Here is a 26,807-nt window from a genome sequence, read left to right as displayed (position 1 = left end):
TTTTTAATAGATGCTACACTGTTATACAACACTGCATGCATGCCACACACAAAGATTGACATCAAGCTAAAGGAAAACTCTCCAGACCCCAATTTGTGTTTGCAAACACCTGGCATATACCCACTCGTGCCCACCATAGGAATTGTGTGCATAGGTGCTTTTCGCCCGTGTGGACAAATCTCCTAAACTCATGAGAATTAACTAATTACATCGGGTTGTTCTAATTGCATCTAAGTCTCTGTTTCCTATTTTGTTTGCTTTTTCCTATATAATGCACATAAGATAAAAAAGCTAACTATTCCAATATGTTCTCCTTATAGACATCACATCTGTTCCACTTACATTTCAGTAACACATTTTCTTAATTACTGCAATCCCCCAACAATATAACTAATATATTTCCCTGACTGTACTTCAAAAAATGACATTTTAATATTATAAGGGAATACATGCCCTGCATTGCTTATATTAGAAGGATATTAGAGGTGACATCAGATTTTTATGACCGGTACAAAGGTATACAGCTTGTGTATTTATGTGATTAGGGGAATTTCTAGGTGGTTGTTGTTTTCTTATAAACTACAGTGAAGTATATATATGCTCCCATATTGTTTTACTGGTGATACTAGATAGGGGCCTCTTGTGACACATTCAAATACATGCCCCAAAGATCTTAAAGATTTCCGGTCACAATGGTCTAATGACACTGTTGGTTGTGTGCAATATGTATTGACAGAGCTAGACCTGCATTAGCTTGCATTCTGCACCATATATGGCATGTCACAAATAGGGGTGTGGTCATGTCATGCTAAAATCATAGTTACCAACTCTCCCGAAATGTCTGGGAAACTCATGGATTCCGGTTGGGTCTCCCGGACTCCCGGGAGAGTATGGCAGTCTCCCGCATCTGCCTACTTCCTAGTGAAGTGGGCAGAATTTGGTCCGGAGAATCTCGGCATTTGGCTCCATCCCCCGCTGTAAAATGATGCGTTTGCGTCATTACGTCACAGGGGCGCATGCAAAATGACGCGATTTTGGAGCTCCATCCCCCACATGCCCTCCTCCCACCGGCAGCTCGCGGACGCCAAGAAGTTGGGAAGTATGGCTAAAATGGGACGTGTCATGTCCCCAGGGATGTGCTTAGCTAAAGTCAGTTCTTAACCCCCCTTCCTTAAAGGCCCAGCATTGCAAACGTTTTGACTGTGGGCTGGTGGGACAGTTATATCAGAATTGCTCATTAATTTACTGAACAACAACAAAATTAAGACGTTTTTCCTCCTTAATAATGAAAAAAAGTATTTTAACATATTTTCTCCTCAATTATGTATTTTCCAGAACATTGGTCTTCTGTAATCCCAACACACTACAATGTTTGTTCATTATGATCTGAGCACATTATCAAAGAATGCAGCTTAAACGTAGCATTAAGCGTGTCTTAAACGTTAATGTGTTGGCTGAGATAATGGAAATTAATCAAGTGTCCTACTTAAAAAAGAAAATATTCTAGGAAATTGTAACTGCTCATTTGCATGGTATTAACATATACATGCATTTTAGGATGAGTAACATTTAAATTAGTTCATAGCGCTGTAAGGGAATGTTAATACACCTAAATCACACCATGTATTAAAAAAAGTTTTTTTTGCTTTTTGAAATAATACTGAAACACTGAGAGAAAACATATTTTATTCATTTATACCTACATTTTTATTTGTAATTAGAAACTGAAAGTACATTTATACACTTACAAAACTGGACTGTCCACCTGTCGGTCACTTTAAATTATTGACCTCTACATAACCCATAGTTGCCTACTCTCCCGAAATGTCTGGGAGACTCCCGAATTTCTGGGAGTCCTCCCGGATTCCCTGGAGAGCAGGGCAAACTCCCGATTCCTGACCACTTTATTAAGTTAAGTGGGGGCGGGGCTTAGCAATGCTATTCATGCGTCATCGCTGCAATAGGGTAAAATGGTTCTGCCAGCTTAGGGGGTGTGGACACGCTACATGTCCCGCTTGACCACGCCCCAAAAATTGCTAGTAAAATCTCCCCTCCCCCATGTATTACATAACCTCTTGCAGCTTTTGTAAAACACATATCTTTCTCTCTGGATACTTCCTGTACTCTTCAACAAAGCATTGTAAACAACACCTATTTATCTGTCTTGCCCATACATAAGAGCAAAACTGCATCCAGAAAAACACACTGTATCTACATTTGCAAACACAGTAGTCAGCCTCTCCCAGCCTGAAGTGGCCGATGAGATAGAATAATGGTTTGGACCAACAACGCAACAGGGAGCCACAATTTTTCACTGCCCTGAGTGTGCTTGTGTTTGGAAGGGGGAAGAGAAGCTCTTGTGAATTGCAAGGTCCACCCATAGTGCCACCTATGACTCCACCCAGTCTGGAGTTCCCTGTCCGCTCATTGGAGCTGCTATAAAAAGAAGACATAAACCATTTGTTTGTATGCCTCATAGTGGGCTGTCCTGTAACACCTCAACCTCTTCCATACACTGGTCTACAGGTAAGAAACTTCTCTGCAGTATGTTTCAGCCAAGATAAAACGTGAAGGGGACTAGTCCTCTCAGCATTTGGTTATGTAGTGTGCTTGGTAGTACTGAGTGCTGCTGTATGTGACAATACCATGTTGGCATGGTGAAGTGCATGGCACTGGCATGTGGCGGTGTGAGTATTAGTATGTGATTGAGTTGGTATGTGGTTTGCTGCATGTGGTGGTAGTTTATATAGCAGTAGCTTGTCATTGTTGTTAGTGTGCGGAAGTAGCATGTGGATGGTGTGTTACTGTGTGTTACTGTGTGCAGATTTAGTATAGTACAGTGGTTCCCAAACTGTGTCCCTAGGCTCCCTGGGGTGCCTCTGCCAGGGTCAGTGGTAACCAAGGCGGGGGGCCACTTAGTAATTATTTTGGCTTAGGGGTGCCTTGAAAAAATTATGGAGACCCTAAGGGTGCCTTGAACTGAAAAGTTTGGGATCCACTGGTATAGTATATTGATGGCATTAATAGTGTAAGTGGTGGTCTTAGTGTCTGGCAGCAGTGTATGTGATCAGCAAAATATAAAATTCCTTCAGTAAAATACAATCCATCCAGATGGATGTATATGGATTGGGACATATGGCTGGTACATAGTGTGTGCATGGACAAGTGACTGGTATAATTGCCCAGAGTTATAATATGGTCATTGTTAAGTACACTCTGCTATGTTAATAAGCTATGCAATGGATTTATTACACAGAGTCACACATTTTAATGGGCATAACTGCCCTCTGATCCCTCCTTTCCTTGTTTTACAGATTTTACATTTACATCCTAACTTTTGGAATACTTTGTCCAGACCAGGTGATAGGCTATAACTGCAGCCAGCAGGGGTGGATCTACAGTGTTAGAAGGGGGTGTCAATGCTATAAGGACCCTTAGCTGGGAATCCCCCCTCCCGCAAAGTTTTTCGTTTTCTGTGTGATGTCGATTCACATAGTGTAAAGAGGGAGAGAGGGGGAGAAGAGAGTAAGAAAAAGGGGCAATGTACAGGTGTCCCACTCTAGAAACTTTGGAGGCCCCTTCAAAATGTCGCTATTCGGACCTCAAAGTTCTAGGTAGGCCCCTGGTTTGGCCCCAGTGGCCCTATGCAGATTATAGATAGATAGATAGATAGATAGATAGATAGATAGATAGATAGATGTGTATGTAGATAGATGTGGATAGATAGATAGATGTGTATATAGATAGATGTGGATAGATAGATAGATAGATAGATAGATAGATGTGTATATATATATTTATATATATATACACATGTATATGTATATATATATATATATATATATATATATATATATATATATGTATATATATATATATATATATATGTATGTATATATATATATATATATATATATATATATATATATATATATATATGTCAGCAATTAACCTAAAGCGGCCCTTTAGATTTATTGACAGTCTTTAGAGACAACACTACTCTCTTCTGGTCTGTGCATTAAGTAAACTTCTATGTAAAAAGTTACTCTGTATTATATTCAAGGATAATATCAATAAACTACTCTGCATGGATTATTTAAAATGATTCTTGCAAAGCATAAAATAAAGTCGGTTAGATAGAACAATACATTTAGCTGAAGTTGCAGAGGGCACGTACAAACCAAGAAATTAAAGTTGTCTAAATAGTTTTTCATATGCATTATACATTTAAACATAAATGAACGTGCCTCCTATTTCATAAAAAAAATATAAATGGCTTTGATCATATACATTGTTTTCATACAATTATAGCTTTTTGTATGCTGCAAATTATATTCATAGCTTTAGGGGGTCTACTTAATAAGTTAGAAAATTAAAATGCTGCAAATTTGTCAGGTTATCGTGCTGTTTATGCCAACATGATTTATTATTTTGTTCTGCAATCAAATTTATGCAGTACGTAAGCTTCACACAGTGTATTTGCTATATAGTGAAATGTCACCACACTATGAAAATCCTGAAAAATCCAAGACCACCCCCAAGCCGGCTCAGAACAGGCAAAAACCACTCTGTTCATGGGAAAGTTTGTCAAACTTAACACAGACCTGCAATGGAATACACTGACAGTTCTACGTAATAATGTATTATTTTACTTTACTAGATCGGGCAGCACGGTGGCTAAGTGGTTAGCACTTCTGCCTTACAGCACTGGGGTCGTGAGTTCAATTTCCGACCATGACCTTATTAGTGTGGAGTTTGTATGTTCTCTCTATGTTTGCGTGGGTTTCCTCCGTGTGCTCCGGTTTCCTCCCACACTCCAAAAACATACTGGTAGGTTAATTGGCTGCTATCAAAATTGACCCTAGTCTCTCTGTCTGTGTGTGTATATTAGGGAATTTAGACTGTAAGCTCCAATGGGGCAGGGACTGTTGTGAATGAGTTCTCTGTACAGCGCTGCGGAATCAGTGAGGCTATATAAATAATGATGATGATGGGTTGAACATACTGTATATTAACTATAGTTTCTGAAATAGGGAAGATTTAATTTGGTTCGATGTGTCTCCGGAAAAGTCCATTGAATTTCCTTCGTGTTGCATAGACACGCGATGCAAAATGAGCGGAGATTTCTAAATCGTGTTAGCTGTCACAGCCAAACATCGAGCCAGACATATTTGCAGCTAATTGAATCTGTCCCCTAGAGTAAGACACAATTTTGCGGCCCAAACGTAAAAACTTGATTACAAAACTGATGCCTAATGTGCGCATATTAAGTTGCACGTATTTTAAGGCCACTCCAGGGGTGTGCCATAGCTACATGTACACACCTTTACTGTAAATAATTTGGGCTTACATTTCACTGATCCACCCCTCCAGGTATAGGGGGCCATAAATGCAACTAAAGCAAAACTCAACATTCCACATTGTCTTCATGCACAATGAATTCTACTGATTTGCAGTACATAGGAAAAACAGTACAGGCCTGAACCATTAAGGAATGTTAATGGTGATATGTGCCATATTTTGTACAAAATCGCACTGCACATGCTCAGAACCGTACTGTACATCATTGAACGCAGCAACGAACAACTCACCTTTGAGAGCAAAGGACCCTTACTACACCCTATACCAACTACACCCTACGGTTCCATGGAATGGGGAGGGAACGTAGTCAATGTACAGTAAGGGTGTGTCAAGCTCGAGTACATCTCACGGGTATGTGTTATCTGTCATATCACTTGCACCAACTACAGGTCTGGTGCAAGTGCTGATTACCAGTGATGATGGTCACGTATTCATGCTAGAACATGTGTTTGCAGTCAAGAGCAACTGTAAAAACGCATTTTATATACAGTAGACATTAATAGCATACTAATAAATGTATTTAATGGAGAAAAAAAGGAAATTTAAAAAAAAAAAAGTTTTGTCATTAATGACTATATTACTAACAGGTAACGTATCCTTCAGTGTATTGTCTGTTGGAGCAGAGCTCACCTAGACCCGTATTCATCAACAGAAGCATCTTCAGATCCGCTCCTTATTGAACACGGATGGGTGTGTGCCTGACTATTTTTAAAAACGCACATTAAGTTATTTTTTGCGTTCCTTGATGAATGAGGCCCTACATCTCAAAGTAGAATACAAAAAGTCACTAAGTAATATGTTGTGGATTTTGCTAGCTAGACCGTTTACTTTATTATGAATATATGTTGCAGAAAATACAAACTGTTACTATACAAGTAATAATAATAATAATAATAATACTAATAACAATAATTTAACATTGTGTATTTTTATAATGGACAAATATAACATTTTATTTCACTGCACCATATTTTCAAACTCAATGTTCCTAATTCAGATTTGTAAGTATGTGCAGCAGACAAAAGATGCATGCAGATTAGCGGGCTCAGGTGTTAACTAGCAAATGCTATACAGTATGTTAGTGAAGATGCAGTTAAGAATGACCCTTTGAGATGCATCTTATTCTGAGTTACATAGACTTTGACATAAGGCAGTCACATCTGTTTTGCACGGGGTGCAAGTTTTGAAGTTGATGATGATAAATGGTGATGATGATGATGATGATTGCTCTTCCAGCTTTGCTCCGAATGCATCTATAAGCTGGCATGTATCTTAAGTTACTTGTAACTCAAAACACAGACTTGGAAATACATGTGTGCAGAGTAATATTTGCTCAAAACAAATATAATATCTTGATGTGATTTAGATATTACAATTAAGACTAATGCTAGGTAACATTATTTCTGTGCACAATGTCACAGTACAATCTTGCAGGGTATGATGAAGCCCCACAGAAGTGGGGGAGCCCTGAATTAGCCTCATCTGTTATATTGTACAAACATTTTTACATGTTTATTTCTCACCACAAGTTAAATTTGGGTCACATACAAATTAATAGTACATTTGTCAAGTACATACAAAATAATTCATTTCCATTCATTAGAAATCATACATTGAATTATTCTGGTAAGCTACCATGAGTTATATGCATGTCAAAGTGGAAAGATGATAATTATTAAAAACTAACTCAACTTACCCACAGCCATCATGTAGTCCCATCGATCTATCAGACACATATTAAAGTGAAGGTGGTCGGAGGTTTCCCCTTGGACGATAAGGGAGATGTTTCGGTCCATGTTCTGGAAAACCGCAGATGTCCAGGCGACCAGAAACCAGAGCACTAATAACAGAATGACAGACAGCATCCGCATGACTCTACAGCTGGTCATGTAAGGGATGCGCTGAGCAGTACGAGAGAGAAAGACCTTCAGAACTCTGGAAAAATATAAATAATATATAACAGTTTCTGTATATTATGTTATATTGTAGATATTACTATTAAACATTAGAGTTGTGTTTTGCTAGACAACTATTAAATACATATTAGACAATCCCTCTTCAATACAACAAGTGCATCTATATAGGAAATGAGGGGTTCCCCAAGTATCACCTCCTAAAGCCATGGCTCAATAGATCTGCGTCTTACAAAATGAGACGGCTCCGGCATGATCTGGTCTCAGGAAATGGAGGATTCCAGGGATTGAAAGAGTCTCGAAATTTTATTACAAAGAGGGGTATGTTATATTGATTGGAGGTTGTCCACTTTAATGTTCTCCTTGGGCCATGTGTCCACACATATTAAGAATGCAGATTACCCCATCTTTCAACATGACAAATCCCACTCCAGCTATAACTTCGTTAAAAAATGTGTTCACCTCTGGAATTCCAATGTCGTAGGTAATTGTCTTGTGATCTGATGGTTTTACAGAACCAGCTTCCAGTTGATACCCCTGCACAGAACTATAGGTATTTGAGATCACAGGAGCTGTGGAACCAGCGTGGGAATCTCCCCCTCCCTAGGCACTCTGGACACGTGGCTCCATGGTTCTGCTACTTGAATTTAGGGATGTTCAGATATTTTTCTTGATCCATTCCCACCTAACTATGAGGATAGAACCTTGTATTGTAGGTGCTGCACTGAATGAGCAAAACATACAGTGATTTATTCCTCTTAAAACCAAACTAGGAATTATTATTTTCTTAGTGACTTAAAGTACAGCACCCATCCATCTGCAGGATGACAACAGCAGGACTTGAAGATGATGTTCGGGAAGAAAGGCAAACTGGTTGTGCTTCTTCCTGTCTATGGGCCTGAGTCATTAAGGAAAGTAAAGCATAAAAAAAGAGTAACTTTGCACCTAGGCAAAACCATGTTGCATTGGAGGAGAGGTAAATTTAAAATGTGGGGCCAGATTTATAGTTGAGGTAGGACATGTCATTGATCAACTTTAAATTTCAGTGTAAACATAAAGCTATCAAGTATATGTGTGCTGCTTGAAAAAACAGCCAGTATTTAAGTTATGTGCAAAATAATAAAGTAATTTGCACCCTTTGCATTGTAACATTTGTCCAGGATCAAATTTACTCATTTTTTTGCCTTGTTCTCGTTAGTGACTCAGGCCCTAAGTGTCTACGTGTGCAACATAGCTGTCTTAGGCAGCAAGTATTGCTATTAACCTTGATGCAACTTTCTAGTTGAAAAAGAATATTAAAGGTGTTTCTAACCTATTTACTTTAAAGCTGGACATCTTAGTCCACATATATCAAGTCAGTTTAAAAAGATAGCAGTCTGGGAACTTTCATGCACATTTCCAGTCATTAGTATAGAATCTGGCAGACAGAGACCCTGATTTGTTTTTATTTTGCTTTTTAACTTTGTAACAATGTTACTGCACTGCAAAATAGTTAACCCATTGCGCTACAAAGAAAACTGATGAATTTGTTTTCTTAACAGTAAGACGGCAGAAAAATAAATAAGTGTTTACAAATCATCCGTTAATCGATTTGGGGATATGAATTAAAATTGAATGGACATTTCCTTTAAATAATTCACTGTAATCAGATATCCTGCTATTTTTCTCCTAGTATTACTCTCAAGAAACACACTCAGGAGTGTAGAATAATCATAGGGTGATTGCTCATTAAACACCTTATGAATTAATGGCACAGGCAAAGCATTACATTTGCTATATCGTACACATATTGGGCCTCATCTGATGATAAGAATAAACAGCTAAAGGGAGCAAACGTGCTAATAGATAAGCCATACTGAGCTACAGGGGTGCAAATGTGATATTTTCCCATATAGGGCAAATACTGCCTGCTCTTTTAAAGCACACAAATACTGGGCAGTTATATTTTAACACTGTGATGTAGAGATGAGCTAAGATGTCTCCCCCCTTCAGAAATGTACATCTACCCACAAATATAAATTTGCACACACCCCTCACCCTGCAGCTCAACATGGTTTGTCCATACTTGCCAACTCTCCCTGAATGTCAGGGAGACTTCCTGAAATAGGGGAGATCTCCCTCACTCCCTGAAGAGTCTGGCATTCTCCCTGATGCTGAGCCAGTACAAGAAGTGGTTGACTTCACCACCTGGGGCATGATGACACAGTTCAGAAATCCTGTGTCCATGTATTGATGCCTATGAAGGTGGCCATTTTCATGGAGACCAAGATTTAATCAAAGACTGACAGCTAAGACAACATGACTTGAGTAATGGAGACAGAAATGTAAAAGACACTTCAGTCTCTAGAGATTTACTAGCTGCATTTCTTTAAACAAAGTTGCCTACTCCCAGACATTCCGGGAGACTCCCGCATTTCTGGGAGATGCTCCTATAAACACAGACAAAATTCCTGAGAAATATGTTCTTCTGGACCTAAATTGAAAGAAGACACTGGGAGAAAGGATATAAAAATGACTTGCATACTTGTATTTCCACTGTTTATGGCCAGTATATATACATTTTTTAATTAAACTGTGTCTGTGAATGTTTATATACCTGGGGGTAAAGGGAAGTTTCCCTTTACAAGGTAGCGCCGCTTTAAATTTAAGTGCAGAAGACGCCGAACTCGCGGGTGTTGAAGAACCCGGAGCTTCATACATTTACACCCTGGTTTTCTGTGTTTTTGGACCTATTCAGTCCTGCTGCTACCAAAAATTGTTACTACTCCAGGTATAAAAGCCTGGAGATAAAAGAGTATACTCGGCACTAGACAAGATACAGCAGCCATTCAGTCAGCTGGATAGCCAATGTTCAATTTGGCCCTGCATTCTTTCAAATGCCTATATGATTTTTTTTCTCTGGTTTTGTTTCAAAATATTGCCTTATTGTCATAGCAGCTGTCCATCAAGCCTATTTAAGGCACATTTGGGTGTGGCACACAAGTCAGCCCATGCTAAATGTAAACCCCTATACCTGGGAGGTGAGTGCATCTGATTTTAACTGCATTTTAATGGTGTTTAAAGCATATAGGTCAGTGTAGAACCTGCATATAATGAGGTGCCCTTGACTCTGGGATGCAGGCTTAAATGTTTTGATCAAAATATGCTGTGAAGAGTGCCAGTGGTAGACAGCAGGAGACTGTGTGTGGAGGTCATCAGTGTGTTCCCCATATAATCACTAGAGGAGAATACAATATGTGCTGCCTATTACAATGAGTGTGAAGAGTGCCAGTGGTAGACAGCAGGAGACTGTGTGTGGAGGTCATCAGTGTGTTCCCCATATAATCACTAGAGGAGAATACAATCTGTGCTGCCTACTACAGTGAGTGTGAAGAGTGCCAGTGGTAGACAGCAGGAGACTGTGTGTGGAGGTCATCAGTGTGTTCCCCATACAGTCACTAGAGGAGAATACAATCTGTGCTGCCTACTACAGTGAGTATGAAGAGTGCTAGTGGCTGACAGTAGGAGACTGTGTGCGGAGGTCATCAGTTTGTTCCCCATACAGTCACTAGAGGAGAATACAATCTGTGCTGCCTATTACAATGAGTGTGAAGCAGGCGCGGGCTGGCAATGTTCAGCCCGGGGGGCGCACAAGCGGCCGCATCATTGATGACGCGGGCGCATCGGGTGTAACGTGATGCGGCTGCCTGTGCGCTGACGCGGCCGTATCACGTATATTGTGATGCGACCGCCGGTAATAGTTAGAAAATATCATATCTCCAGGGGGGGGGGAAAGCCGTCAGACCTGGCGGCCCGGGCCAGCCCGCCCCTGGTGTGAAAAGTGCCAATGGCTAACAATAAGATATCAGGGTCCTTATTGCGCTCCTCATATAATCACTGTGAAGAAATACAATGTAGTAAGGGCTCACAGTGCACGTCTTTCTGCAGTGACCATAGGAGGTGTACTCTTCATCACATTTTTGTTAACCTCTAGTTATGTAATGGGAAATGCAATTATTGTACTATATATTTTAAAATAAAGTTTTGAAAGCAAGCAGAATTAAATTCTAGAGCTTGTGTATTAACATTGTATTTAGGTGCAAAATTTGCCATGAACCAAATCCACCTATTAGATTGTATTTGTCTAGTGCCTTATTGGTTCCTGTGGTTTAGTGTAAATTTTGCATCTAAATGCAATACTTGTACATGTGACAGATTGACAAGTTATTTTATATATAGAAGCTTGACACTTATGTTATACTAATAGCTAATAATCCTTTAGAGAACTACAAAATCCAAATACTAGAAAACAAATGTATATTTTTTAAATGATTTGTTCATTTTTAGAATATGTATTTAAATCCGAGTAAGATTTTTACCTATCGCTTTGCACCAAAGCTAATGAGATTGCTATTTTTCTTTCAGCTACTGAGGCGTTATTACACCAATATGACACATCTTGCTGATTTCCCAGAAGTGACTTGCAAAAGGATATTGATTTATTTCATTTCATCTCACAAAGACTAAATATAGATATTTTTAGCATTATGTCTTAGTGTGTTATGATGAAATTTAAGACTTTATAGCCTCTGTTTTGCAGATTTGTAAAGCAAACAATCGTATGTAATCAGTTTATTCTTAGAATTCTATTTTAATAGTTGTTATTAGATCCTATTATATTTTGCATCAAGGGATTATTCTGTAGCCGTGCAAAACTAGAATTGCAAGAAAAGTTAACTAAAGACCACAAAAACAGTTGCTTTGGGCCATCTTGTGACACTTTATAATTTTTGTGTATTTAGAGCATTGGGGTAATGCCACAAAACTACTCAAAATTCCTTTCCTAATTTCACATGTAGGCTACTTTACTGGTTGATTAATTATTGCACAAAATACTTATTTTTAGAATTCTTATGGATAGCAAATATTACAAACGATTTGGCCAATAATGAACTAAGTTTAACATCTATTAAATTCATGTGGGCGGTGAATAATGTTACAGTATTTGTACAGTAGAGCAGTTCTAGCTTATTGCCCTTGTAGAGGTGGGATCACAGGACATTGACATGTAAGTGTAGTACAATAAGGGTTTGTGGACATAAGCTGAGCACTTTTAAGATGTGGGTTACACATATTTTTAATAATAATAACTTAAGGTTATATGTATAACTAAAGGCATGCAACACAAAACACAGACAAGGATACATAAGTGTGTATATCGGCCCATACACAAACACAGGACCTGTTTATCCAATAGGATGGATAGACTGCAGCCTAGAGTGTGAAGCTTTGGGGTGGGCGCAACATATTTTGGGGTGCAAAATTGTGAAAGGGAGAGGTATAAACTTGAAATTTATTCTAAAATATAAAGATAATAGTTCTCCAAAGTAAAAGGGAAACATGAAAGAAAAATGTGGTCATCCTTAGGCAGGCTCTAGAGGATAAGTGAGTAGGAGAGACAAGGATAGTGACAGACGTAGGTGCGACAGCCCCCGCACATCTTCACCCTCAGTAGCGCTCAATAATGCCTCAGTTTTGCTGTACAGTTCTGTTGTTAATGAAAACAAGATGAGTGACATAGACTGCTGGGACCCTTTTAAAAAGACAAATGGATCTGTGTTTTGAAAACACGGGAACATAAATAGTGAAGGGGGGTGAAGGAAGACAGATTTCAAATTAAGGATGAGTTCTGTTTACGTACCACATATTAGTAAGTTGTGGAAGGTGATGAGGACGTTATGAGCATATTAGCCAAGGGGGTCCTGAACCCTTAATCAGGCTCTGCACAAACAGACATCTTTCACTTTCAACTCTAAATCACATCCATGTTCTACTAAAAATTCTTAATTTAAGATGTATAAATCTTTTTTTCTTTATCATTTCCTTAAAATGTGGGGTTATTTGTGCTTTATTGATAAATAGATAAATGGGATGGATCCATGGGGTATAATTAGTATAGACAATGAGCCCACACATGGCGAGATAGCAGCCACTATCTGATCACATTTTCCACCAGTGCGGAGCGACATCTGAACATTGATCACAATCTGCAGTTCTTTAATGTCCTCACATGCTGTCATTTGCGGCCAATTAGGTATAAAACGCCCCAGTAGACTGTATGGCCATGTTTACTCTTTCTATGCTTAGTTAAACACATAAATATTAGATTTGTTACCATTATATATGATGATTGATAAGGTAAACATATTACATGAATTTTCTACTGATTGAAAAATATCTCCATTTCACTGCCAGCGACTAGCATAGAGTTTATTAGATCAACGCTTAAACAGCACATCAGGACATACACAATTACCATCACAGGTAGGGGTTATAAGAACAAGTGACAAGACAAACAACATACATAAAATGTTGTAATCTGCCACAGTACATTCCCGTGACAATGGAGGCTCTAACGCAATATATATATATATATATATATATATATATATATATATATATATGCAAGTTAACCCGTGCAGAATACTCATGCATTCTAGTCAAATCAAGCTACTTAAGGTGTTAAAAAGGTTCTTGTCATGCATTTGGGGCTAGGCCAGGCCTCCTCAGGGGAAGAGCGTTACTTCCCGATGTAAGCGCCCTTTTTTAACGTTGTTTTGTCCACATGTCACCACCTCATCATTCTTCTCCATCACCTCATCCTTCATCTTCATCGCCACATCCTTAATCTCCATCGTCTTACTGTTCTAAAACCTCTCGATACACAACGTTTCTGCTAAACCCCTTATCGCTGTGCTCAATCAGTCTTCTTTGAAGGGCAGTATTCATAACCTGCACTTTCACATCACTGCTTCTCCGTACTCGTGAAAATGCGACATACAATTGTCCATGACCAAACACAGGCTCTGGTAAATAAATACCCACACGGTCAAGAGTTTGAGCCCTCAACAGGTAAATTTAGCCTTTACTACCCCTCCCACAGGGGGAAGGGGGGATGATGGAAGTTAACTGACTTCACTATTATAATTTTTTTGTCAAATAATGTCAGTATACCAAATTTCAGGTCAATTGGATGAGCCCTTTCTGAGAAAATAGTTTTTTACACACACACACACACACCACACACACACTAACACACGCCGCTAGACTTAAATATATTATATATATATATATATATATATATATATATATATATATATATATATATACTGTGGCCAGTAAAGACAGCTTTGTTCCATCATTGAATCTAATAGCCCAAGTGTGCGCTGAATGAATATAGTGATTTGGTTCCTGACACTTCAATCTCCTGCACACAGCTTTCCACTTTCCCATTCAGTGGCGGGTGATGTTGGGTAACTTGGAGGCCTGATTATGGTGAAAATACCAAGGTTGATACCTCCTAGTGGTTTACCTAATCACTCGGGCACAACACTGAAGAGATGAAATAATGGTGGCTTTTATTGAAAATTAGCACAACAGATTAACATCAGCTCCAATATATAGCCAAGTGTGTACCGTAAACGTTGTACTGGAAGCACTGGCAAAAGCCACTATAATGTCAATGCCACAAGTTTGCAGAATTAGCGAGGTATACCGGATTTTAATAACCAGTGTTGGCAGATCCCCAATGGAACACAGTAGGTAGGTGCCAAGACTTTATTTCTCTCTAGCAGCAGGGAGTAGCTCCATGTTTCACTGATACCATTTCACACCGCCGGCTAAACCCATGATGAAAATCTGAGACTGAAGGAACTTGGATCCCTGCTCATCCTTCTCCCAAAGTAGCACACACCATCATTGTTTTTGCGTCCCATCTTTATACCCATAACCTAGTGATCTTTCCTATGGGCAGACTGCATGGTTCCACTATGTCTGAACTGATATGGGGCTATGTTTATCAGGTCCTGTTTCAAACAATAGGGTTAACTGAAGACATAATGAAATTAACTTCCCAACCCATACACTCTGCAAAGCTCATTAAAGCCCAAAGCTGGCTGAATTTTAAGGAACATCAGATTTCTATAAACATGAGGGTGTTTAAAAGTATTAATTTTTATTAGTTAAGCCTGGGTTCTCCACAATGACATAAGGATTTTCCTGTATGCTGGGGGCACCAATAGCAGTGTAGCAGAGGTCCAGATTGGATCTGTCCAACCAATAAACCTATTGGATCTAGTATTACTCGCTTCTCGCCCTTTTGGCTAAGATCAAGTGAGTACCTGTCTGAGTAGGGTTTCCTGCACCTGAAAGGGTCATGGGAAAGCTTGGTCTGGCCAGAAGGCCGGTGGCTTTGAAAGCCTGAGATACCGCCACCCTGAAGTTGTGACCCAGGGGTGCCATAATTTACTTGGGGCGTGGGACCCTCACTTGATACATGGCATGTAGCACGAACCTCATTTTCAAGTCACACTCTCTTCCTTGCCCCGGTCTTTTGGCCAGGCAGGAATAATTTTTAACATCTCGGCCGAAAGACTGGGGCCGCTTTGCACGGCACTATTTATTTTTTCTCACCGTTTGTCACTCCACTTTTTTTTATTCATGGATTTTAGGGTGCGGATAGGTCGTTATGGGCTCTTCCCCCTGAAGATCTAGGGGGGGCTGTGTGGCCCTGAGGTTCCAGCCCCCCTGAAAAACATTGTGGGTCCTCCCTTCAGGGGGTGGACAAGTTGGCGAACTCTGGGTGAAGCTTCGGCGGATCCCAGGGGCTAAAGAGAGCCCCCTAGCCTTGCGGCGAAGGGGGTCTGAAGACCCTTGCCCCCTAAGTGTCTTTATGGATCCAGGGTCGGGACTAGGGCCCTTCCTTTCTTGAGGAGGGCCAGTTCTGCATCCCTTGTGCATGTTTTTTAAGTATTCGCTTATTTTTTCGGACAGTTGGGCACGAGAGCACTGATTCACAGGCTTTCAAAAAAAAAAAATTGGATTGTATTACTTTGATGTAATTGCAGCTTACATCAGAGGAGATCTTTTAGAGACTCCCTTCATTTTTTGAAACTAACTGTAGCTGGATCCACCTTCCCCCGCACAAAAAATGAGGAGAGATAACATTGTATAAATGTATTTCTGTTATTGGTGCACTTCCCATTGTGTATATTATTGTACATTCAGAACATGTATTAAGGAAATTACATTTCTATTACAGGATGCCCACAGCATTTTTGGTCAATCCTGTGACACAGGATATGACATGTTAATCGAGCATCTATTTATTTGAATCCAGGTAGGGGAAGGGTATTACCTTGACCACTGCATTCTTATGATTGATAGCACAGTGGGAGGTCTTCATGTTTAAGGAAAGACGAGCAATGGAAATTATCAAAATGATGAATCATGTAGTTATTTAGAAATCACATAATTCTCTAACTTGTATTTAAATCTCAAATGTTTCTGTTTGCAAGAGGAATGTTTGTACTCAACTCCACATGAACAGAAGTACCTTGACCCTTGGCTCAGTCCAATCTAGTTTTCATTGGTTGGCTCAGTGCAGTATATGAGCTAACCCAGATTGGTCACCTTGCTCACATCACCCACCAGGATTGGCCCAGTATTTCAAAAGCTTATTTGAATTTATGTGATGGCAACTGCTTATGGCTCTATATAAAGAACACATGTTGTTGTTTCTAGCTTTCTGTGTCTATATATCAACAATACCTTTTAGTGAGGTGTAGTAGCTCCTCTAAGAGTTCCTTCTGAGCAATAAACTCCACTCCCCTTAAAGATCCTGCTCTATTTCTGCAAGACACTTAAATACTCTCGTCTGCAGGTTTTCTTAGCCTTCCATAGTTCAGTGGATGGTCAAGTTTTCAGCTAGAAAAGTCTACTGAAATGCAAGCAAGGTAAACTGTATCATGTAGACAGCTGATATGGGAAACAAAGAAAATCTGCAGTGGAGAATAGATGACAATCATCACTAGTCTTCTGAGTGATAAATCAGCCCCTTTAATGAAATTATAAATATTCCTAATAAATATATTTTTCATCAAACAATACAGAAATAAAAATAATTTAATTTTCTAATATTGCTATTGTTCTAATATTGTTAGTTAAAGGACGATAGCTAAGGACGATACCTGTAGAGTTTCAGTGTCACTGTTCCGTATACAGTTGCATAGCCCAAGAGACGAACCCATCTGAGCAGAATGCATCGAAATGTGCTTGGTTCAAAGTATAAGATAACAACCTGTTGAAGAGAGTCATATTATTAACCAAAATACTGCATTTGCTTAGCTTATTATTTCACTGGAAATTCACATTCATAGCCATCTGAATTATCATTGGGGGGATCGCATAGCATTTTATCACACGTAAAATAGACACAAAACAAACAGCTTTAAAATGACTTTTCAACTTGATGCCTGGCTCAAGGATGATTTCAAAACTAATGATGTGCAGAATACTTCTCTAAGACCACAGTCATCTATCATCATAAACTTAATGATGAGCTAGTATCCTATCAGGTTGCTGCAAGAAGCACTGGCACCTTCTGGCTATGAAAGAACAATATAGCTTTGTAACCGATTTCTGTTAAAAAATGAGAACTTAATACAAGACTTGAGGGCTTGTTAGTCATCCAAACCGCATGTCAGCAAAATTTTGTGCAAATCGAGTTTTGCAGTAGAAGGAACAGGTCATTTTACAGAGATGCTCTTTCTAGTATTGAGTAGGACTTGGGTTGAAGTAGGTCATTGATTAAAGCTACAGACTATAGCAATGACACAGGGATACTTGCTGAAGACCCAGTTCAAATCTCATAAAATGCATATGGTTAATGTCTTTCTTTCACGCACCTTACCAACCTTCGTATGTTATACATGTAAATTTATAAAAACCAAATATACACACGGACACACATTAACTTTTGGCAAAAAGGTTGCAGCTTTATTAATAACAAATTATTTGAAAATTACGAATGGTGGTGGCGAGAGCAAAACGCTGTCAGCTAACAACCAATCATTTAACCACCTAGTGCAATGCCAAAATGGCATTAAAACAAAACCAAGAAATAATCCATTAACATTGGCCGGTGCTAAAACAGGCGTCAGCATGACTACCCCCTCCTGGATTCGACATTGACAGCCACGCAAAGCACGCCAAGGGATAATCCATGCAGAAGGATCAAGATTGATGTTACTTCGAAAGGGGCAGTGACGTGCGGCCAAATAGCGTAAGCACTGTTGTGACTAGTCGCTGACTGCACCTCTCTCCTACCAACTGCGCCTCCTCTGAAATAAAAATTGTTAAACAACAAAACCATATCTAGCTGGGTGGGAGGGTCGGCATCCAAGAAAGTGCGTGAAGACCCAGCATTCCAAGGGGAGTAATCTGAAGAGACTATGCCACTCCCCATGGATTCTATTGGCTGGAGATCAGAAAAACTTTAACCCCAAATGGGTAAGTGCCTGAACTCATAAATCCATGCTTTTAAGTGCTCTCAGCTAATGGCTTCACTTAATATTGTCTTCTACTTATTACCTTGGACATGTTATTTTTTCTCATTGTATCCAATTGCATCTAGTTTGTAAGCTTGAGCAAGGAATAGAGGGTAAAGAGGTAGGTAGTAAGGGTAGAGGTGAGAGTGTCAGAGGAATATCACTAGTTTGATAAACTTATTTACATATTTTAAATGGGCAGTTCCTAAGTTATATTTCTGCAGCAGTACACTTCCAGTAACCTCCAAGGGAACAACTTCTCCTGTAAAGATAGGAACAGGGGAGTAATGTAGGCCAGTGATACACAGGTAGTAAGGCATTCAGTTATTAAGAGGACCGATAGGGTAATCTGTTGCCAGCACCACTTAGAAGACCAGAGAAGATTTTACACTAAGAATGGAGGGTTAAGGATAGAAGCAGTGTGCAAAGTAGTATAGAATACAGGGCTTGGTAAAGAAATTTAGTGGAGGAGCAGTTTAGTTGGATAAGAGAAGTACTGAAACTTGTAGACTAGGAAAATATGCTCTAAAATAAAAGCACAGAGCTGAAATGGTAAATGTTTAAAAATATTTTAAATAAATACTGTAAGTACATGGTATATAGGGATAACATGTGGTGAAATAACACACATTACAGGTGATGGGGGAGGAGAGCATTTCAATTGTTCAAACTAGAAGGGACTAAATTCATTATGATAATATAAGGACTGTAGAAAATTTTCAAAAAGGAAAACAGATTAGAAGTTGTACAATGAATTGCTACAGAAAGTTTAATCCAAAATGTTGTGAATAACATAAACAGCAAAAATAAAATAAAATGGATTATATTGGACCACCAAATGGCAGATTAGAAAATATAATTGCAGAAGATAAAGAGAAATCTGAAATGGTTTTTTTTAATGTGAATTCGCAAAAGAAGAAAATATGACAAGAATTGATTGTGTAGCAATAGCCTAGGCACACCATTAAATGTTATGTGATGCAGTTACGCCAAAACGAAATTAAGACAAATAAAGCTCCTGCACCCATGTGTACTGAAGGAACTAATTTCAATAATTCATAAACCATTATTCTTTATACTTATGGATTCCTGAACAACCCTGGTCAGTACCACAACATTGGCATCATCTCTGCTTTCCAACAATTTTTTAAAAGGAACAAAATTGGTAAAAGGAAATTAGAGACCTGTGAGCCTTATTTGACAATATTCTAAAGGATGTGATCCTGAAATATATTGTACAAAACATTTGATCCAACACATGTCTTAATGAAGGACTTGTAAGGCTTAACAAATATCATTTGTATTTATGAAGAACTAAGTTTCAAACTGGATCTTTCTAGTGCAATTGATGTGATATTAATGAAAGAGCATTTATATGGGTAGAGAAGTGTTTGAAGGTTAGAAGACAAAGGATAATTATAAATGGAATATCTTCAGACTAGGTTAAAATTGTTAGGGGTTTAGCAAAGTCTTGGACTGTTCCATCTCAAAGGGGATTCACTGCAAAAAGGGGCTTCACTGCCAGGAGCAGGCAGGGCTGGGGGGCAGGGGGGCCCCTGGCTGGTCCCTTAATGGGTTACCTTTCGCTGGGTCACTGGGCAACTGGCACTTTTTTCTTTAAAATGTTCTTAATAGGCGGCAGAGTCAAGTCTTGCCTCCCAGGCTAAAATTTGCCAGCTCTCTCCTGTTCACTGCGCATGCGCAAATCACCAGCAGGGGGTTGTTGGAAGTGCCAGTGCCAGCCCTGCTTAGTATATCAATAGGATCATGCAGGGAATGACTGATCATTTCACTGTACAGTGCAATTTACAATTGTATGGGCTATATAAAAATATTGTGATAAAATAACTCATTGTGTTAAAATAGCTAAATTAATACATAATACAATGTTCAATTTAAAACAGTGGCATTTTCCTATTTTAAGCTAAAATTCTCTGGTGCAACCATGCAAGCAATTAAAGTTTGTACATAATGGACCTCATTTAGAGTCGGACGCAAAGTCCATTTAAGAAGTGTAAGAGTGGGAGTGTGCCGCAGCTTGGTAGGGTATTACGAGTGACAAGCAACCCCAGTTGCGTCCCACTCTTAATATCCTACCGAGCTGCGACCAGTTCCTGCAGCTAGCTAACCGCTTGCGCCACCTAATTCCTGCCGCACAGCTTTAGCCCTGTTTTGACGTGTGTTGCGTCTGCGCCTCACTGCGACTAGGATGTATTTACATGGTCACGCCTTCACAATTCTGTGTTCCTCCCATTCTCTCATAGTGAGTCGCAAGCTGTCGCAAGTGTTAATTGCGTCCAAGATGCAGGCGGATTTGGTGCTTTCTGTACATGCGTGGTAGTGTTTTTTTTGTTGGATGCACCTAAAACGGACTTTGCGTCCGACTCTAAATGAGGTAAAATATGTTTAATATAAATAAGTATTACCATTTTTTAACACACTTTTAAAATACTGTATTCTCCCTATAAAGACTTTGATCCTACCATGTTTAACTGATATAAAACAAGGACTTTAATCCTTCAGTAATGCTCTTCTTGCAATACAATCTAAAGCAGTTGTTCTCAATGGAGCTTTACAGGGAAAAAAGTGGTTGCATCTCATAGTTCAAATTAAATAAGAGGTCAAACAAATATGTTTTTGTGAGTAAGCATGAGACTGACAGATGATTGCTACAGGATATAAACGACCTGCACAGATCCCATGACAAAAGTATGTTTTTGATATTTTTACTCAGATATAATATTTTGTGTTACTATGGATCTTAAGGTATAGATATCATAGTGGAAACCATGGTAACATGCAAAGATTACAAAAAGAAAGGGGAACAGTGCATTAAGATAACTCAGTTTTCCAGGTAGATGGGTTTATGGTTACATTACCTGTACACTCAATATTTAGTTGGACAGTTTAGAAATTAATGTTTCTGGAAATTTATATTATAAATAAGGATTAGAGACACGTTTTGTAAAGTAATTACCATTATGTGGTCAAATATTTCAACAAATGTTTAGACAATCTACTGTTTACAGTATATATGCAATATATATATATATATATATATATATATATATATATAGTCCATGGAAGTTGGCAATCGAGGTTTTTGTATATATCAAGGTGCAAGTTGGCAATCACGGTTATATATATATATATATATATATATATATATATATATGAAAAAACAAACAAACAGATATATAAAATGGCGCTCACAACCACAACGTAATCACAGTATGGTGATATAGTAAACAGCAGAAAAGTTCCAGATGTAGAATAGCTCAAGTATGAGCGGCAGCCACGATATCCTGTAGCCAGATGGTTAATCCGGAAATGAAGACACTGTAACAGAAGACAGGCAGGGCGCCTCAATGTGTATTACCACTTGTATAGTATAAATGGAAGTAATATCATGCGTACCATTAGGTATTGATAGGTCGTCTAGTCAGATAAGGAGGATCCTCTTCATAAATTGTTCCTCCCAGATGGTCTCTTCAAGTTGGCATAAAATCAATCCTTTGAAGGATCAGTTGTATAGTCCCCCTCTTCCAATCTCAGTCATTGGCAGCAATAATGACAAGAAAGGAGGTGTAAAAAGTACAATACCGCTTTATTAAAAAATAAATATAAGCACTTACATCAAGGAGTGCAGATAGATGTTTAGATAGTAGGCTCAACGCGTTTCGTCCCAGTAAAAACGGGACTTCATCAGGAGCAGGAAAACAGATAGATGTTTAGATAGTAGGCTCAACGCGTTTCGTCCCAGTAAAAACGGGACTTCATCAGGAGCAGGAAAACAGCAGTTCTGCTGTTTTCCTGCTCCTGATGAAGTCCCGTTTTTACTGGGACGAAACGCGTTGAGCCTACTATCTAAACATCTATCTGCACTCCTTGATGTAAGTGCTTATATTTATTTTTTAATAAAGCGGTATTGTACTTTTTACACCTCCTATCTTGTCATTATTGCTGCCAATGACTGAGATTGGAAGAGGGGGACTATACAACTGATCCTTCAAAGGATTGATTTTATGCCAACTTGAAGAGACCATCTGGGAGGAACAATTTATGAAGAGGATCCTCCTTATCTGACTAGACGACCTATCAATACCTAATGGTACGCATGATATTACTTCCATTTATACTATACAAGTGGTAATACACATTGAGGCGCCCTGCCTGTCTTCTGTTACAATATATATATATATATATATATATATATATATTAGCAGTATATAAGCAAATTATTTGGCAAATAGACCAAAAATGCTATTTAGGAAATAAGAATTGTTGCTTTTTGCGTGTTGTTGCTATATCGTGTTGTGGTGAAGTTTCCTTCCAGCAGTCAAACAAATTGCTTACAACCAAAAATTAATGTTTTCAACGTTTGTCGCTCTGTCGCTTTGTCGCATTGCCGCGCTGTCGCTAAGTGGTCTAATAGTTAACTTTTTCGATACTAAATAATTATGCAAGATTTGGCACCTTGGAAGCTGTGGCAGATATGCGCCAACAAACAAACCTCTTCTTTTATATAGACAGATATAAGATTCATTGTAATACTTCATGTTTTTGTGCTTTGCAGACCACTGACACTGTGCATTAATGTGCTTTTAATGAAACTATAAATGTGCTTGGACATATCTGCAGCCTTGTAGTTTTACTTTGACAGATATTTATTACACATCTCCCGTGCTCCAGATATTAGCTAGACAATGTTCTATATTGGATATTCTGCTGCAGGCTTTAAGTTATGCGCTTCGTGTGACATGTCCTGAATATTGTCTCTGTCCTCAGGCCTTAGCATGTTGTGTACATCTCGTAGGAGCACAGGTGGTAAATTCAGTGCTAAAGCACTCGCTGAGTAATACTGAATAATTAGTGTGATATCGTGCTATGTGTTGTGCCAAGTCAACCCCCTTGTCTGATAATAACCCCACTGCATTTAAGCAGATCATTATGGGACATTCTGACCAAATCTGGTCATTAGCTGACAACAGATTACTTCTATTGTTCCATCGACAGGTTCCTATAACTCTGGAAGAGATTTGGGTTCTTGGCCTGTGCGCATAATAACCAAATGTCATTCACTATGGCCACTTAAGTGGTTGGCCAAACTAGACTCTGATCCAGACATTCAGCACTTGGGTAGGATCATATCATTGGGCTGGAATGAAATACAGTAGTTGCTTGGACTATGTAGGATCAATATAGAACCCAAATTATCACTATTCGATACACATTAAAACATATTCCACGCTTATACTTATAGATACCCATGCTATGTATACATACAAAAAAACAGACACACTTAGCACATTTTAGTGAGAAACGCACAGGTTTTGTTCTACCAGTGTATTAGATTGGTAAGGTCACTAGAGGATGAAAATGGGTGAAGCTGCTGATAAAAACATCCAAATTTAATAATTAATAAAACAACAATAATGGTGGAGCCTATCACCTAGCTAAAGTGTTGTTGTTGTGCAATTTTAAAAAAAAAATCTACTATTACTAGCACAGACTGCCTAAAAGCCTAATTATAATGTCCAGTAAGTAAGTATCCTGGGGGTAAATGTATCAAGCTGAGAGTTTTCCAGCAGGTTTGAAAAACCAATCAGATTTTAGCTATCATTTATTTAGTACATTCTACAAAATGATAGCTGGAATCTGATTGGTTGCTATAGGCAACATCTCCACTTTTCAAAATCGCCGGAAAACTCTCAGCTTGATACATTTACCCCCTGATGTGACTGCATTGTAACACACTATATTGAGTTGCACGTAAGATGTGTGCAACTCAACATAACCAAATAAAAGCACAATTTTGAGCCCCACATTTTACATTATTATGTAAAATTATGTACATCCTCTATCTCCTCCTGCACAGTTTTTAAACAGTGGACAGTAACATCATAGTCATGCCATACCAAGTTCTCCTGGGCACACTAGTTTAGACTGACGCATTACTCAATCAAAATGACCTCTCTCCCTGTCCCCGGTTTTCTCAAAACGGCCTCTCTCTCTGTCAAAGGTTTTCTCTAATTCTGAGGTAAAATATCGCTTGGGGTTCCTATTATTCACACGACAATTCTTACAGACATTGGGCCTGATTCATTAAGGGAAGTCAGGCTAAAAATTGAGAACGTTTTCTCTTGGACAAAACCATGTTACAATGCAGGGGGTGCAAATTAGTTTATTATTTTGCACATAAGAAAAATACTGGCTGTTTTTTCATATAGTGCACAATACTTGCTAGCTTTATTTGTACACTGACATTTAAAGTTGATCTAGGTCATGTCTTACCCCAACTATAAATCTGTCCCACATTTTAAATTTACCTCCCCCTCCAATACAACATGGTTTTGCCCAGAAAGTTACTCATTCTTTTGCTTTACTTTCCTTAATGAATCAGGTCCAATGTCTGATTAGTGTTTCTTAGTAATATAGTGTCAAAATATTTATGTAAACCACCAGTAACAGATAGTTGCCTGTTGGCAGGTGTATTACTATTGGTTACAACGCATGTGTATAACTATCACCAGACACAGCTCCTCATTAGTCAGCACCTACAGATGAATATAACAGCCCATCTAATCTCCTGGTACTTCTGCAGTCCACAGTGGTTTACACTCAAACTGAAACTCCTCACAGGGGAAAATGTATTGGCACTTTCTGAGATCTAGACAAATATTGAATTAATATTATGCTGGAATCCGAGTGCCCCCATATCTCAATACTCTTGGGGCTAGATTTACTAAGCTAAGTGGGGATGTTGCCTATAGCAACCAATCAGATTCTAGCTGTCATTTTGTAGAAAGCACTAAATAAATGAAAGCTAGAATCTGATTGGTTGCTATAGGCAACATCCCCACTTTTTCAAACCCGCAGCTTAGTAAATCTAGCCCTTGGTCCTCTTTTGTCTGTCATTTCCTGACATTTTGCAGGAAAACATGACGGGAAAACCTTTAAGTATCCAACTCACAGGACTGGAATATATTTCTCCAATAGCAGGAGGAGGAGATAGATTCACCAGAATTTATCTGAGAGAATATTATTTGACCCATCGATTAAGAACCATCCTCCCTGAAGTACTGAACCAAACCATACAGTTGGATTTTAGCTAAATATTTCATTATATAGGGGCTATTTCATAACCATTATAAATTGATTTTATTATTATTTTTATTTAGGTTCAAATTAGTTAGTACACATTTTAATTTATCCTCAGATTTTGATTAAAATATAACACATAAATATATTTCAGGTAAATTATTATGTAATTAATTATTATTTGCATGCTGTCAACCTCTAGCTTACTCCATCAGGATTTATTACATCGGCTATTGATTAGGGCATCTCAGTTATTTATTTATTAAATCAAATAATCTCTTCTGGCATTGTTATTATATAATAGCTGTTATTATTATTATTATTATTATTATTATCATCATTATATTTTATTTATAAGGTGCCACAAGGGGGCCGCAGCACCTTACAGAGAGTCTATAAGACATAACATAGAAAAATAGTGTAATAATGTGCTTAAAAGTTTTCTTTTTGTATTTTCATTCCAATGAGAAACATACTATATTTAACTGTATTTTTAAATGATAAATGCCTTTAAAACAGATTGTCCGGTTTGTCCCTTTTATATTTGCTATTTGCTTTCTAGGTTAACAAGTCAGATCCAGGGGCAGGCTGGGCCGGGGGCAGGGGGGCACCGGCCCCCTGGGCCGTTCAGTTTGACCGCTATTTGGGCCGGTCGCCCCCCCCACCTCCGTGGATGCAATATTACGCCTGGTCAGATCCTTCTTTAAATTTAAATAAATTGTAACTTCGATATTTAAACTAATTAAATATGACTATTTAACACAGTGGTGGAACTACCCTTGGTGCGGCAGGTGCCAAGCACTGGGGCCCATGGCAGATGCAGAGGGTTGGGGGCCACGGTTCCCTCCTCCCCGCCTCCCTGCACCGGGGCCCAGAGCTCGCTAGTTCAGACTCTGATATAACAAACTTATATGCATCACCTTCCAGCTGATTTAGTGCACACAATTTGTTTACAGCTGCATCTGATTGCCATTTTTAATTTTAAATACTGTGACGGAAACTCCTCGTTTAATCCTTCTGATGAAAGTGCCAGACCGAATCTCTTCCAGGATTGTGTCTCCTAACC

General features: G+C 38.7%; 1 protein-coding gene across 1 annotated transcript in view; it reads right to left on the bottom strand.

The window, feature by feature from the left end:
• The window catches only part of GPR158 (G protein-coupled receptor 158), a 214,279-nt gene that overhangs the window by 14,720 nt on the left and 172,752 nt on the right, over window positions 1-26,807 (bottom strand). The window contains exons 6-7 of the mRNA XM_075211974.1: window positions 17,282-17,391; window positions 7,058-7,296 (exon numbers count right to left, since the gene is read on the bottom strand). Of these exons, the coding sequence (XP_075068075.1) occupies window positions 7,058-7,296; window positions 17,282-17,391 (349 nt within the window). The remainder of the gene's footprint in view (window positions 1-7,057; window positions 7,297-17,281; window positions 17,392-26,807) is intronic.

This window comes from Mixophyes fleayi, chromosome 5 (genome assembly GCF_038048845.1).
Source record: "Mixophyes fleayi isolate aMixFle1 chromosome 5, aMixFle1.hap1, whole genome shotgun sequence".
NCBI classification, from domain to species: domain Eukaryota; kingdom Metazoa; phylum Chordata; class Amphibia; order Anura; family Limnodynastidae; genus Mixophyes; species Mixophyes fleayi.
Note: the sequence above shows the minus strand (reverse complement) of the source record. Positions and strands in the feature narration are given on the sequence as shown.